Below are 16,414 nucleotides of genomic sequence, written 5' to 3' on the forward strand. Positions count from 1 at the left end.
AGGACAATGCACACACAGAAGAGGTAAACGAGTGGTGGAAACAAGTTCTGCCCTGGTGGTCAGGCCTGGCTGGCTTCAGCCTTGGGCTCTGAAGCTGTAATCATAAACGTGTGTGTCTGTGCTGTTGTCTTCTTCTGTACAAATGTCACCCTGCTCTTTAGAGCTACGCGGATCCCACCAATTCCACGGGGGCAAAAGCCCCGAACCCTCCCCATGAACTCTGCCGATTCTGGGGACTCATGCCCCTCGCAGCCCATGTGCCTCCAACTCCTGGGCGCCTTAGCAGTCCGTTTTGTCCCTCCTCTGTTCTGGTGGAATTGGATCAAGTTCACTTTTTTCCTCCCTAAATAAATCTACTCACAATAAGTGTTTTATGAGTTACATCATTTTGGTGAAGATTTGGTGGGAATTAAATTAGTGCAGCCACTAGGGAAAGCAGTATGGAGGCTCCTCAAAAAATTAAGACTATAATTACCATATGACCCAGCAATTCCACTTCTGGGTATTTATCCAACGGATGTGAAAACACTAATTCGAAAAGATAACATGCACCCCTATGCTCATTGCAGCATTATTTATACTAGTCAAGATATGGAAGCAACCGAAGTGTCCATCGAGGGATGAATGGATAAATAAGATGTGATATGTATATATAAAACGAAATACTACTTAAAAAAGGTGAAATCCTACCATTTGCGACAACAGGGATGGATCTTGAAGGAATTATCGTACATGAGATAGAAGAAGACAAATGCCATATGATTTCGATTGCATGTGGGATATGAAAAAAAAAACAGACGAAAAACCAAATTCAGAGGCAGACAACAGATTGGTGGTTACCAGAAGGGTAGAGGGATGGAGGGAGGGCAAAATGGGTAAAGGAGATTTATTATATGGTGCAGGATGGAAACTAGACTTTTGGTAGTGCGCGCATGGCATGGTATATACAGATGCTGAATTATAATATTGCACATCTGAGACTTATGTTACAAACCAAACACCTTAATTAAAAAAATAAGAAAAGACTTGGGGCAGGGTGGTCCGCAGGCTCAGGTTATGTGGCTGTCTCCTGCTCTTCTTCCTTTTCCATCTCTGCACTCAGGAATCCTAACTTCCAGCCCTGTGTTTTGTGGAGCAGCTCAGCTCACCCCAGCTTGGCCTCCCAAAAGTGCGTATCCAAACCTAGCAAGGTTGCTAGGTCACAGGCCTTTTCTTTTCATAGCCTCAGTGAACTGTTGGCCAGGGCGGCAGCCTCACCTGACCAGACCCTCTGCCAATCTCACTCGTGGTTGTGGGTGGGAGGCTTCAGTTCCTCACCAGGTCGGGGTCTCACAGTGTGGTTCCCCAGAGTGAGTGATGAGAGGGAGAGAAAGACAGTGAGAGACCGCAGGAATATCTTTTATCACCCAATCACAAAGTGACAGATCATCACTTCTGGCATATTCTATTGATCGCACAGACTAAGATATGTGTGAGGGGCCACACAAGGTCATGAACACCAGGAGGCAGGGATCATGGGAATATCTTGGAGGCTTACTAACACAGAGATGAACTGCACACTTGACAGTATTAGGTCTTTCTGATAGTGAATGTGCTGTGTTCCTATGCCCACTTAAATCCTAGGTATTTCTCCTTAGTGAAGATTTTTTCCCTTTTCTTCATACAGGTCCCCACACTGTCTATTACATTAATTCCCAGTATTTCACATCCATTGTGAAGGGGATCCTTTTCACATCCTATTTCCTAAGTAGTTGTTGCACTCACTCAGAGACACTATTGATTTTTATGGCCATGATTTTTCAGTAGAGCTTAACTGGTGACAATGCAGAAACTACTCTAGACTTTCACCGAGCCGTTGGATTACAAAACTGAGACCAGGTGAGATCCTAAATGTGCTCTTGGGAGAAACTTCCCCAAGTGACTGCAGAGGAGGGGGTGAAACATAAGGAGAGGCTGCCTACAGCTGGTCCTTGCGTGGTGGCTGTGCCCAGGCTTTCCCAAAGATGAGATGATGGGGTTCCCTGGCCATCACGTGACCCTGCCTTTGAGGGAGCCTAAGGTTAGGACATGGGGGGACAGCCAGGGCAGGTAGCCCCTGGCAGGGCCATCAGACCAACTAGTGCCTCACAGATTCAGCCCTTCTGCCCATGATTCCAGGTCCACGTCTCTAACCACCTCTCTCCAGAATCCTATGCTGGACGCCTCCACAGCATTTGCACAGGCTCTAGTTAATTCCTCCTTGAAAAGTCCTTCCTTCCTTCTCTTTTCTAGTAGGTATTTTTCTAGCACCTTTTCATGCCAAGCAGTGTTCTAGGCACCGAGGACATCAGAGAAGACCCTGCCCTTGTGATATTTTACAAAGTAAGTGATAAGGGGAAAAATTGAGCAGAATGAGGAGGGTCAGGAGTACAGAGGAGCTAAAAGTTTGAGCCAAGACATGAAGGAGGTGATTGAGCCATAGGGATTCCAGGCAGAGGGAACAGCCAGTGTAGGGCCCTGGGGAGGGAGGGTTCCTGGTGTGTCTGTGAAAAGCCAAGGTCAGCAGAATGAAGTGGTGATGGAGGGAGAGTGGCTATCTTAGGAGGAGGGGTGTGTGTGTGTGTGTGTGTGTGTGTGTGTGTGTGTGTGTGACAGATAATGAAGGGCTTTGTGGGCCCCTGTAAGGACTTGATCTTTGAATAAAATGGAACCTATTGCAAGGTTAACAGCAGAGAATGGCATGATCTAAGTTTTAAAAGGATTTTAGGTGGAAGCAGAGATACCTGATACGAGGCTCTGGGATGAGGAATGTCTCCCAATCCTGCCCTCCTTGGTCCCCACTGGCAGCTCCTGTACAGTCCTTATCTCCTATCTCCTAGACTTTGGCCAAAGTCCACTGACTGTTCTCCCTGCCTTCTGCTCTTCTGGTTTCTCCACACCAGCACCAGAGCTGCCTGAGAAATCCCTCCAGACCCTTTTCCAGTGACATGAACATGGACACTTTATCCCTCCCAAGTCTAGCTTCCTGGTTAGGGAGGTCAGGCTTTGCCTGTGTGTGTCCTTCCCTGGAGGTGGTGTCTGTGTGGACATGTCTGTGCACGCGGGCCCCTGCCCCAGTAGCACCGACCTCCAGAGGCCAACTTTTGGGAGTCGCATTTTTTTTAGGATTTTTAAAAGACACTTTATTTCAGTCATATATAAGGGTATCTTACTCATTGTATCAAACAATTCACAATTTTCTAAAGTGCTTTCCCTGCCCCTTCCAAGAAAACCATGTGTGTTCTTCCATATTTTTTCCTTTGTCTACACAAAAGTAATCAAACATACCGATTTAAAAAAATGTGCATAACATTCTGCATGTCGCCTTTTCATTTTATCTGCCGTGGGCATTTTCCCTCGCCAAAGCAGCCATATCGACCCCTTTCTTAGTGACAGGTGTAGTGTTCCACATTGCGCGGTTCCCCAACCCAGAGGGGACATTCAAGTGGTTTCCAGTCACTTGCACAACATTGTGTGCGCGCACCCACCGCCCCAGAAGAAATTACGTTAGCATGCAAACTTCAACATATCACATCAGCCAATGCAAAATGAAAACAAAACAGTCAGTTGGAAGGCGGCAGAAAATCGTGTCTGAATACCCCACGTCCTCCTGGCTTTGTTTTCAAAGGTATTCCCCCGGCGGAACAGCCGAGGTCTACTTCCGTGCGCTGCCCCTGCCACTGGGGTTGGGGCCATTAACAGCCGCTGTGTCCCCCTCGCACCGCGGGGAAGGGGTCCCCCTCCACCTAGTAGGTCTGGAAGCGTCCCGGCGAGCTGAGCCACCGTCTCCCCGCATGCTGTCCTCCTCGCGGCCGCCAGGGGGCGCCCCAGGCCGGACCGAGCGGCCTCCGCCCCCGGGGAGGGTGGGTGGGCTGGCGGCCGCCAGGCGGGAGGTGGCGCCTCGCGGGGCCGAGCGGCTCCCGGCCGCGCCGGCTCGAGCGCCTCTTTCCGGAAACCGGATCCAGCGCGCGCCTGGCTCCGCTGCGCGGCTTGGCCTCCTGCCCCACTGACCTGGGATTGCCAGGTAGCTGTAGCACAAAACGGAGCGCTCGCGGAGGCAGTTCGCGTCCAGCCTCCACCCACCCTCTGCCAAGGCTACCGCCAGGATGACACCATCCCCACTCCGCCAGAGAACCGGACCTCACTCCCGCAGGCAGCCTGCGCATTCCTGCTGCTCCTACAGTGCTCTCTCCTCTTCTTCATGTAGGCGATCAGGGGACCCAAACAGAAGAAAGGAAGCTGCCAGCAGGAGGCTAGCCTCCCTTCGTGTCCTTTCTACCCTTGTCTCCTCTCCGGCTCCGGGCTCCCACCCAGCCGCAGTTAGGGCACAGAAGAGAATTGTGCGGGAAGCGAGAGGAGGCTGGGGAAGGCTCTGAGTCTAGGAACCCCAGGGGGCCAGGACACCCGATGGGGGAAGCCTTTGCAAGGCCTGAGGTGGGGAGGACAGAGAAGAGAGCGGGTGGGAGCCCAGGGCCACAGCACTGTGTGGCAGGAGCCTCTGTGTGGAGGCTCCAAGGTCTGGGTCACACTGGGCCAAGCCAGCTAGACCTGGGGGAGGGGCAGCCTGGCCCTCCCCAGTTCTTTTTCATGCTGTGGGCTTAAAGCTCATCTGTACCCACTTAATTCTCCTTCCTGCTGTGGATTAACCTTGCAGAGGGAGAAGTGCGCCCACTCACACCTGTTCCATCACTCTTGGGTGCCTGATCCACCGGGAGGGAAGGGGACATGATCACCAGGCCACAGTGCCAAATCCTGTTTGTTTTTTTCCTGGTCAGGTCGCATTTTTAAAACATTAAAAGACTCAAAGTTGCAAGTGAATGTCAAATTTGAAAACTGGGTAGTCCCAGTGTGGCAACATACCTTTTCTGAACCCCAATTTCCTTACCGGGGTACAAGGGCCGCTGTGAGGAGCTCTGAGCACCCATGAGGCGGGGCTTTTGGCCTCACAACAGCAGCTCCCAGGCAGCGTCCTGCTCTGTCCAGGTTGCTTCAGATTCAGGGCACAGACAAGATGCAGCTTCATTCTGTTTGGTCATCTCTAGACACCTGCAACAAACAACAAAAAGGTCAACAACAACCTAAATTGAGGATTACTCTGTCAGCACGTGCATAGCTTTAGAACCTCATTATAGGGAAAGGGGAGAGGTGTCCTGAATTCCGCAATAAAACCTCTTCAGTTATCCCTCCTGATTCCATTTTGTTTTCTTTCTTGGCTTTAACACAGTTAGAAGGAAAGCTCTTTCCTCCCCTCAGACAGAGTTTTAAAAGCATTACCTGAGGATGCCACATGTTCTGGAAAAGAAGGTTGGAAATGTGGAGCAGGTGGAGGAAGAGGCCGAGGAGCCTACAAGCTGCTGGCTGGCTCCTCTGGCCTCTTTGAAATTGGCTCAAAAGACATGGAATTAGTAGGCAAAGCTGCCTTCTGCTCCTCTTCTTACCTGTGGAGGAGCGATCGGTTCCTGGCTGGCCGGGGCAGTGTCATCGATACAGCTGGTGTCATCGTTACCTTACACTGACAGATCACTTGACACCTGCGGCCCAGGCAGGGCTGGTCCTGGGCATTGCCCTGCGGAGCCCGAGGCTTTGACCCTCCCTATTGTCCCCAAACCCCAGGGGAGGCCAGGACAACAGGTGCTGCTTGGTGACCCAGCGTGAAAACCAGATTGCTCCTGGTGCCTGTTCCACCTCGCAGGGTCCCGGCTGCCTCCTGGCTTCCTGCTGCCTGGCCCCTGGTGCTGTGCTGGGCAGAGGACATGAGCTTATTGCTGGCTGCGAGCTGAGGCAGAGCTACAATGCTCCGCAGAGAAGTGGCTCTGGGAGTGGCCCTGGAGTGAGGAGCCAGGGTGAGGAGTAGCCAGGGTGTCCTGCCTGGCTGGGCTTCCCTGGCTGGCTGCCCTCCCTTCTGGTGTGTGCATCCAGGTGACACCATGCTGCAGCAGATCCTGCATGACATGTACATCGATCCCGAGCTCCTCGCTGAGCTCAGTGATGTGCAGAAACACATCCTTTTCTACAAAATGCGAGAGGAGCAGCTGAGGCGCTGGAGGGAGCGTGAGGTTTGGGAGGCCCTGGCCCAGGCAGAGGGCCTCAGGCCCCCGAAGGTCAAGCGAGGTACGTGCCGGGGAGTCACTGAGGGGCTGGTTATTGGTGCCAGTCTGGGTTTCTTTAAAAATGGTCACTGGTGTGATGTGGGCTTGGGGCTCGAAACCCTTGTTCTGTGAGTGTCCTGTCCCATTACCCCAGGCCTCTGTCTTTGGACCAGGGCTCCCAGGCTGCACAGGTGGCTACCCAGGGCCGTGATGGGTCGGGGAATGGGGACTTGTGTTATCTTGCTGTGGGAGGCCAAGTTCTGGAAAGACACCAGGGGGATCTCAGATTGTCTCAGACACAGTGGGTGATTGCCCGGTGAAGGAGGCTCTTTTTGACCTTTACCAGTTCACCAGGGGTTCTGGGACAGAGGCCAGGGTACAATGAAGACATACAGTTGTTCCCTCTCTTGCGTGCGGTACAGTGGTTCTCATTGAGGGCCAGCACTGTGCATCAGGCCCCTCCTTTCTATTGTCGTGCGAGAGGGTACCCCGTTGGGCATCTGGAGAGAGGGTGTCAGGGAATTCCTGCACAATGAATGACCAGTCCCAATGGCAGTGGCAACTACAGACAAGAAGCAAGCGCCCAGCCTACTTTTCAAGTGGTTTCCATGCTGCCACGTGCCAGTCAAGCCCGAGGACTGGTGCACCGGTGAATGACGGTGCCCGGACGCAGGCAGGCTGCTGAGGCTTGGGGCAGGAGTCAGGGTCCTGCTGGGCCTGGTCCTCTCGTCGGGTGCTGCACGTGACGGTTTGCAGAGCCCATTCATCTTCTCTCTCGTTTGCTCCCCACAACCAGCCCCCTCTTGTCCTCCATCTGTTCTCCAGAGTGAAGTGCAGACTTGATGTGTTTGAAGTTTTCAATCTGAGACAAAGTCCTGTGTCTGGACAGGGCGTCCTGGCCCCTTGGAGACCTAGCTCCTGCTCTTCCTTCCAGGATCACTGCTGGACAATCCCCACCGTGTGTCACTGGCCACACTCGCACCCATCTGGACATGCTCGCTCTAGCCTGTCTTTGCACATGTAGTTCTTCCTACTGCACTGTCCCCCTGCCTTCATCCTCCTGACAAAGTCCTTTAGGACTAGCCCCCACCCCCTGCAGTATTTGGGGATGCTCGTGGCACAGGGCAATACAGTACTTGCTCCTCTGCAGCTGCTTAACATGTGGGACCCACCCCGGCCCTACGCTTGCCACACTGTCATTGTCACTCATCATCTGCTTGCCTGGCTGTCCCAGGGGACTCAAAGCCACTGGAGCATGAGACCATACTGCATTCTGTGTTCCATCCCTGCCTGGATCTAGCACAGAGCTGGCACAGAGTGTTAAATCAGGACACAGCTGGACCCAAAGGGGGCAAAGCGGTGACTTGGCTGTGCGTGGCTGGTGCAAAGGCTGGGGCCTTCCAGACCAGGCTGTGCTGGCAGCTGCATCGCTGGCTGGTGAAAATGACAGGCTGCCTTTCCAGCCCCACCCAGCCCGAGCCCTGGGGCCTCACATTGTCTGTACTGTGGCTCTTCTGGGAGGAAGACAGATGCCTGAAAATTTAACTGCAAAAATATTTTTACGGCGATTTGTCACACATTGACATCTACATTTTCATGTATAAATTATACATTAAACTCATTTGGGTTTCTAGTGCAGATGACTCTTTTCCGGGTAATTAATTTTCTGATTTATAAAGAATGGAAAAGAGGAGGAAACACGCTGAGGAATATGTGTATTCCAGACCAGAATCTCATTCAGATCTCAGCTCTTTGCTTCAGTCTTGCAGGTGGAACAGTCTGGGCAGATAAGAGCAAGCCCTGGGGGGCTGGCTCTGCTCCAAAGGCTGACGAGCTTCTTACCCCAGGGTCCAGGATGCACAGTGCCTGCTTCCCATCTTTGGGTCATGCTGAGGGGTTTCAACCACCCCTCACCTTGTCAGTGAGCTTCACATTTACCATACGCCTGCCCCCACTGAATGCTCCCATAGCCCCATGACCCCACTGCAGACGAAGAAGCCATGGCTCACGGAAGTGACACGGTGCATCCAAAGTCACCTAGATGCTAAGAAATGGAGTCAGCACGCACACCCTGACTTTGATCTTGGGTCCAGTGACTGATGTTTTCCATTTATTTACTTCTGAACTGTCACTTCAAGTTAACAAATGATCTGGGCGTGCATTCATTTGTTTATTCATTCACTCTTATCCGACGTCACTAAGTGCTGACTTTGGTGAACTGGACAGAGCCTTGGCCACCTTGAGACGGTGGGGAGACAGATCACAGGGAATGCAGCCGACCCGGATGCCAGGAGTGAGGCTTGGGGCAAAGCAGCTGCAGGGTAGCTAGGGCAGGAGTGTGTGGGCACAGGTTCCACTGGCTGGATATTTTATCTGCCTTTCCTTCACAGGGACCCCTTTCCCAGTTTTCCCCCCTCCCCACCCAGTGTGTCCTGAAGGAAGCATCTGCTGTGCCCTGTCGAGCTGTGTGTCAGCCCCTTGGGGTCCCTGAGCACAATTTCGTCCTGGTCAGCCTGGAATGGAGCCTCGCCTCCTCCTGCCCGTTGCCCCCAGTCCTGCTTGTGCCCTAAGGTTTCCCTTCTACCCTCTCTTTTCGGGGGACATTTTCCAGCTCTTAGCAGGCCTGACCCCTAGGGCTCAGGCCCTGCAGGGCAGGGCAGGCAGGGTGTTCCCTGCCCACAAGAATCTGTCTGCTTTCCAGCTGTGGCTGCAGAGGGTAGGAGTAAACACTGATGACACGGGTTACCCAGTTTACAGAACTTTGGGGCTTTATATTGATCCTGGAACACACATTTGGGAGCCACGCAGAAATAAACTGGGGTGACACATGTCACTCCCCTGAGGATGCAGGAATGTCTTTTCTTGTTTCCACTTGATACTTTGGTGAGAATCTCCTGCTGTTCTACCCTGTTGTGGAGACATAGACCTTCAGCTTAGGTGGTTTTCTCATCTGCCATCATGTCTGCTGTTTTGTCACATTTCTGACAACACTTGATGTTTGACAGGAATTGGTATTGTTATGTTGAGACTCTGGGAAGGTCTGTGACATGATGTTCCTGCTAGATTTAAGCCAAGCCTCCCCCATGACTATGACCTTGGCAATCTCTTTCTCTCTTACTTCCCACCCCACACGTCAGGAGTTGCTGCCTTCAGAACCTCCCGTCCCCTTCTGTGCTTGCTCAGTTATCCCAGTTTCTTGGGGCTGGAGCTGGGTGTTGCCTGGGACTCAAGAGTCAGGATACATGTGTTCACGCTGCTGTCATGGTCCCGAAAGCTTCCCCACCTGGGGCTGTCAGTTCTGCTGTGATTGGCAATTTCTGTCAGTGTTAAATCGGATCTTCTGTAACCACCTCCTTATCCACCTGGACATCCTTTACCTGGAAACCAAACATCTTTCACCCACCCTTCTTCCCACTTTCTCCTTTAACGTGGCTGACGCAGGCCACACTGTGAACCAAGCCTGCACACTCAGGGAGCTGGCTTATTGTCCCCGCTGTTTTTTGCCCACACAAGCAGCCACACAGTCAGAATCCTGTCATGCCTCCAGTGCTGGCCCCCAGGCCTGCCCCTCACTGCAGCCTGTGGAGGGCTCCAGCCCGCACTGCCTCCATTCCCCACAGCTGCGGTAAAGAAGTGGCTCCCACCTCCGAGGGCCAGTTCTCTCTGCCAGTTCAGCCTGTACAGCTCCCAGAAGCCCTGACATGGGGCTTGAGGGAATCGCCCTCCTTAGCGTCCTCTCTGTGCCCCAGCATTAAGCCCCTCCTGCCGCATACCTGCTCTGGTCTTGGTGCCTCAGGTGGGCCTGGTCCATGCCCTAACGGAGCTGTGGGACAGTCTTTCTAACTGGGCATCTGCCTTCTCTCTGTTTCCTGGGAACGTTAAGTAACCATGGCAACTTGCCTGGGGGCTTGAGGCTTCCTAGCCTCAACGCGTTCCCTTTCCTGGCTTAGAAGTCCCAACCTTGAACACCAACCCTGGCTGCAAACCTGTACTTGTCTGCAGACATTCCTAATGCAGCTGTGTTCTCAGTGGTCCCCTCCCTCACGCTCGCCCTCTACACCCCTTTCTCCACACGGCAGCCCAGATGCCCCTTTAACACCGTAATTAGGTCATGCAGCTCCCTGCCTCATTGGCTTTCATTGCACTCAAAGAAAATACAGATGCTTTTCACTGGCCTCTGCCCACTCTCCAACCTAATTTCCACCCATCTGTGTCCCTCTGCGTGGAATGTTCTTTTCCCAAATCCTCATGAGGCTGGTTCCATCTCATCATTCATTTCTCAGTTAAATGTTGAGTTGGTAAAATCCACACAACACAAAAGTTATCATTTTAACCACTAAAAAGTGTGCAATCCAGTGATATTTACTCCATTCAAAATGTTGTGCAACCACCGCCTCTGTCTTGCTCCAGAGCATGTTCATCACCCCGAAAGGAAAGCTCGCCTCCATTGAGCAGTCGCTCCCCATCCCTTCCTCCCCTCGTCCCCTGGCAACCACTGATCTCCTTTCCATCTCGATGGATTTGCCCTCCTCCTTTTCCTTCCTTCTGAATCTGTTTGCTGGGCTGTGATTGGTTTCCTCCATTAGCTTGAAAGTGCCGTGGGACTGAAGGTGTTGCTTGCGTTGTTCCATCATGACATCAGGAACAAGGTGTAGGGATACAGTGGGTATGTGTGGGGGTGAGTAGCTGCTGAGACTGTTGCATGCGTTGTGTGTCAGAGGGCCTTGATTGACAGGGACAGGTGTGAACGGATTTCTTTTTGAGTGAAAGGCTGTGCTGTGCAGCGTGACCCCTCCCCTCGACCTTGTAAATCTTCGGTGGAAGTATAAAAAAATCACAATGTGCTTGTGTTTTGGGATATGTTGCAGAAGCCAAAATACAATCTATAATATGTAAGTAATGGCAAATCTGTCACCTTTTCAGTCTTATAACTCGTTTCATGTTCATTTCTTGTTTTAGGATTTTGACTTAGGTTTTAGTTTAACCAGTCTCGCTCTTTGTCTTTGCATCTGCTTAATGTATATTTACCTGAATCTTTTCTTCCCTCCGCCTTTTGTCACCATTTTGTTTTAGGAGTGTCTCTTAGAAAATGTATAGTACCTACTAATTTAAAGTATATTTTAAGAAAGTGCTCAAATCCATTTTCTCTATCAGGAATGAAACATTATTTACTGAAGATGGGAAACATAAGGACTTCCTAAAGATTCTTCTTCATGATTTTGTTGGCATAATCAAGGATTTTAGATTGATTTTCTTTCCATCACTTATTTCATCCTTCAAGGTTTATTAATACCAATAATTATTTGAACATTAACTCTACTTTGTGCAGGTTTCATGACTCCCTACATTTTTTTCCCCTCTGAGGGGAAAGTGATAAATACTTTGTTCCCCCTTTGCCCCACTGTATACGTGATTTGGCCAGCACACCCCACACTGTTAGGATTTTCAGCACGTCAAACAGAAGTCATCAAACACTAAGAGAAAGCCATGCTTGAAGCTGTCTTCTGCCCCAGCCCTGTTCTTGCTGCCATAATATGGTGGGGCACCACTGATTTTGGCGTGCTGATTTTCTTCAATGTCCTTCTTGAATTTTTCTGTTGGTTCCAACAGCTTTCCAGTAGATCGACTTGGATCTTCTAGTGGCCGGTGACTGCATAGGAACACTGGGGAGTCAGGGGCGGGCGTGCCCCTATTTCTGGACTGTAGCTCTTTGGGCACTGGGGACAGTGCTTCTAGGACATGGCCATGTGGGCAGGGGTTGGGGGGGCCACTAATAGAATCTCCCGCTTAGTTTATCTTGATGCCTTGCAGGCCTGGGTGTGTCCGGGGTGAGGGTACAGTTTTCTTGGCTGTGTGGAGAGAGCAACCTTACGTGGAGCCCTTCATTGCCAGCTCTGAGCATTCTGTATCTAGAAGGAGAGACTGAAGGCATGGCCTCATCCAGCTGAAGGCTTTTGGTAGGGGGGGTCTGAAGGGGTTCTCAGAGAGGGGCCCCAGGTTCTGGATGCTAAGTGGAAGGGTGGCAGGAAGAGCAAGGCCTAGGAAGTCACTCAGATGGAATGCCCCTCTGCGCTGGCCTTCCTGGGCCCTTTACGTGCCTTTGTTTATCTCTCCCCCTGAGGGACCTGGGAGTTGGGTCCTTTATAGTTCATAAAATCTAAGACACCATAGCTAGAAAGACACACTATTTTTATATACTACTAAAAGAGCTGTAAATTAAACCCAATGCACCATTGTTTTGTCAAATGAACTCAGAAAGGTCTGGAAGCTTTGGCTAGAGATAAGTGACAAAGATTTTTCCATGGGTCTTAGAGTTTGCAAACTGGAAATATAACTAGGAGCAAACCCAGGAATGTTCCAAGGAACAAAGGAAAATCATTCGTTTGTATAATGTAACTGAATCACAAGAGAGAAAGGAGCCCTGCATTCTTAGCTATTGGATTGGTCCATGACAACGGGTTAAGTCGTGTTGATAATTATGACGGATTTCAGGTGGTTGTCAAGTGGGGCATTGGGCAGTCTGGTCACACAGAGATTTTCTTTGAGGAGGTCTTACGCTTGACTGGAGTCCAGGTACCGATGCATACCAGTCTGATGAGAAGGTGTGTAATGTCTAACGCAGGCCCTTAGAGTTACAGGAATGTTTAAAAGTTTAAGTGTCAAGATGAATTTATTGTTTTTCCTTAAGCTTTAATTTCTGTTCATAATGTAGGAGTGAGGCTGGGAAGAGACCCCATTATTTTCCCCTAACTTCACCCTTTTTCATTTGTAAGATACACCCTGATTTCAGAAACATTAAAATGTGTCTTCAATGAAATAAGTTATTATCTCCATTTGAGTTGAAAGACAAATGTGACGAGATTTAAAAAATCCTCTTGATAAAGGATACCAAACTGAGTTTAAAAAAGAACAAAACAGGAGTTAAAAGAGAAAAACATTTGCAACACGTATCACAGACAAAGGATTACTACCTAGAGAACATGAGGACGCTCTGCAAGAGAGTTAGCAAAAGACGAACCACAGCAAAACGGGGAAGAGAGATGAACCAGCAGTTCACAGGAGTGAATTGTCAAATCACAGGAACCGTGTGGAGAGGCGTTCGACTTCACTAGTAAACCACATCACTGCAAATTAAAACGGTGGGATTGGCAAAGGTTAAAAAAGTTTGATGGTAGTAAGTAAGATTGATGGCCATCGGGGGGAAAGAGTCTCTCCTGCACTCCTGAGGGGGAGATGTGGGAGGGACAGAGTGCTTGTACTTTTCCCATGTTTCTGTAGGTTCACGAAGAGCTTGGGCACTCGGGGATGGAGTAGACAGCAAAGGCCCGTGCCTGGGGCCACACAGCTGGCCAGTGGTCAGTGGCCCAGCCGAGAACTTGAGTTTCAGTGTGCGTAGTTCCTCCTTCCTCTCCTGACCCCACCCCGACTTTCTCCTGGCTGCTGCCAAAAGCCCAAGGGCTGTTTGAACAGAATGAGTTTTGCTCAGCTCTGGGTGGAGGGAAGGATCTCTCTTGCCTGCTGGAGGGTCCCAGCTGGGGGATGCTGGGCTGAGCTGCCCAGGGTTAATGTCTCTCCTCTTGCTTCAGGGGAGGTCATGCCTGCCACCTCCCTGCTTCCCCTTCCAGCTGGGAGGTCAGCCGGTGCAGTTTCTGAGAAAGGCCACCAGCTGGTTATCTCCTGACTCCCTGTAACCCGACCCCAGGCCGCAGCTCCAGCTCAGAGTAGCTGGTCTGAAGTAACAGGTTGCAGACAGCTACCTGTCCCTCCGCTGTCTCTCCCACTGGCTAGTGTTACTGCTTTCCAGGTTTTTCTCACGTAAAAATTAGCAAAGCTCCTTAGGATTTTCCCACTTGGAACCAGATTTTGCATTAGACTGGGGGGTCTAAATTCTTTGGGTCCATTTTCACACCGATATCCCCCAGGTCCTTTCAGAATTACGTATCTTTAGGCCTCAGGGATCATTTAGTTTTAGCCTGTTATTTCACTGATGTGCTTATTTTCTGGCCACCATGATTGGGTTCTCACATTCTGACTGTGAGACGCTAAAGATTTTGTACATCTGGTCCCTGCCCCCAGTGCATATGCAATCCCTTTGTTTTATAGATTAAGCTATTTGTGCGGCACATGTTCCAGATGAGAAAAGTGAGCTGGGAAAGAGCAGGAAGACTAGAGTCCAGAGGCCCTCACCGGCCCTCACACCGATTCTGCTGTCTCAGTACTGAAAGCAGTCGGGGTAGGAGGTGGGGTACTGTGGGTTTCCCAGTGATAATTGCAGCAAGTCCAGCAGACGAATGCATGGGGCATTATGGCCCAGGGGGAAGACTGGGGGTTTTTCCTTGTTCTTTTCGTAAGAGAGGCAAGGCTTCTACAAGAGATGTGGCCTTGAGCTTGGGGAGCTGTATCCAGAGCCATTGTACAGTCAGTGCTGGAAGGAGTGCTGGGAGGATGGTTAAGGTGACTCAACCCCGTGTCTGTGAGCCGACTAGGGGTTCTGAATACAACAGAAAGCTGCCTGGCATTGCTGAAAACGTACCTTATGCCCACCGCAGGCTGGCATTCACATCCTTTGTGCCAGACGCAGTTTGTTCGATGGGCAGAGAGTGCCTGGGTTCAAATGGTGGCTGTGCCCTCTCCCGAACTGTAGCCGCTTTCCACTTATTAATTTGACCTTAGCAAGTTACTCAAGCCTCTCTGAACCTCAGTTTCCTCTTATGTAAATTAGGGATGATGATAATAGGACTGTACCCCAGATTTGCGGGGAAGATGACGTGAGATCGTCTCTTCAGTAAAGCCTGGTATGTTGTAAGTACCTGATCAACATAAGCACATTTCTCATGCCCAGTTGAGTTCTTTTCTGTTTTTCTTTTCTTCCAGAAGATTAGTGTTCACAGTTTAGAACACAAGGCACCTACATTAAGAGAACACACCGGCTATTGGGGGAAGCCACCTCTCTGCAGGATTCACTGGAGGGGGCACCATTACATCAGAAGTGTCCCATCCCTTAAGAGATTATCTATTCTCTCTCTCTCTCTCTCTCTCTCTCTCTCTCTCTCTCTCTCTCTCTCTCTCTCTCTCTCGTTATCTATCTCTATCTCTAGATTTATTTTAAGGAATTGGTTCACATGATTGTGGAGACTGGCTACTTCATAATCTGTAGGGAGGGCTGCCGGCCGGAAACTCAGGCAGAACTCTGTGTGGCAGTCTTGAGGCAATTCCTTTTTGGGGAAATCTCAGTTTTTTGCTCTTAAGGCTTTTAACTAATTGGATGAGGTGCACCCACCCTATGGAGGGTCATCTGCTTTACTTAAAGTCAATCGATTCTAAATGTTAATCTTATCTACCAAGTATCTTCCCAGCAACATCTAGATTGACCAGACAATTGGACACCATAGTCTAGGCACATTGACACATGAAGTTAATCATCACAGCCTGTAATGGATTCTATCCACAAGTCACGAGCGCCTATTACGTGCAGTGTGCAGTGTGCTTCTACTGTGAGAGATGCTAGGAGTCTGCTTATTAGACTCCTACCCTCTGGCTGGGGTCGCCAGACATTTCAGTGAGGACATACCAGGCAAAGGAGGGTTCTTCCAAGCTGTCTCCCAGAATCCAAGAGCAGCAAGTACGGTCTGAAATCAGAGAGGTGTCTACAGCCAGAGTTGTTTTGTCCTGGTTTCTTTTTGGTGCTTCTCTCTGTACACTTGCTGCTGCAGGCCAGCTCTTAGCACTGTTCTTCTGCAAACACAGCTCCCCCCAATACTGCCCCAGATCTGAATCCATGTGACCTTCCACCTCCAAAATCCATTACTGTCAAATGACCTCCACCTTTTCCCTCCCTCAGTTTAGATTCCGTTCAGTGGGCATCTGATTGGCCCAGCTCTGGTTCACAGCTGCGAGCAGAGACTGGGTCATGGAGAAAGTAAGGCTGCCGCCTTGCAGTTATGAGCTATGGGAGGCAGAGCTAGAAGGGAGGTTGGATATAATGGGTAAACTGATAACATCCGTGCTTAGGGTGAAGCATCTTGTCTTGGTTGACCCAGACTATTCCAGTTTTAAAACTGAAAGTTGTGCATCTTGAGAATCCCCTCAGTTCCAGACAAACTGGGACTGTAGCCTGGATATCTGGTCCATTAAACACACTCACATGGAAACTTCAAAAGAAAAAAGTGGGTTTAAGGAACAGGACACTTGGGGCCATATAAGTGCAGAGGAGGAGGTGTCAAAGAAAAGGGAAACCTTTCTGGGCTTTTCTGGCCCATGTGTGGATTTTTCTGGACTCTATTGGGTTTCACTAATGCACGTATCTA

The 16,414-nt window shown here is 50.3% G+C and overlaps 1 protein-coding gene and 1 long non-coding RNA gene across 2 annotated transcripts in view; one reads left to right on the forward strand and one right to left on the reverse strand.

Moving 5' to 3' along the window:
- Nucleotides 1-3,995: 3,995 nt before the first annotated feature.
- LOC117036350 (uncharacterized) lies at nt 3,996-5,410 on the reverse strand. Its single transcript, XR_004425357.1, has 3 exons — nt 5,293-5,410; nt 4,904-5,064; nt 3,996-4,785 (listed from the first exon to the last, which is right to left on the reverse strand). It is a non-coding gene; the product is annotated as an uncharacterized LOC117036350 (long non-coding RNA).
- A 283-nt stretch (nt 5,411-5,693) lies between these two features.
- SH2D4B (SH2 domain containing 4B) overlaps nt 5,694-16,414 on the forward strand; it is a 95,160-nt gene continuing 84,439 nt past the window's right edge. Inside the window, exon 1 of the mRNA XM_033130925.1 lies at nt 5,694-6,129. Within this exon, the coding sequence (XP_032986816.1) occupies nt 5,946-6,129 (184 nt within the window). The 5' untranslated portion in view covers nt 5,694-5,945. The remainder of the gene's footprint in view (nt 6,130-16,414) is intronic.

The sequence above is a fragment of the Rhinolophus ferrumequinum genome, chromosome 16, assembly GCF_004115265.2.
Source record: "Rhinolophus ferrumequinum isolate MPI-CBG mRhiFer1 chromosome 16, mRhiFer1_v1.p, whole genome shotgun sequence".
Classification (NCBI taxonomy): domain Eukaryota; kingdom Metazoa; phylum Chordata; class Mammalia; order Chiroptera; family Rhinolophidae; genus Rhinolophus; species Rhinolophus ferrumequinum.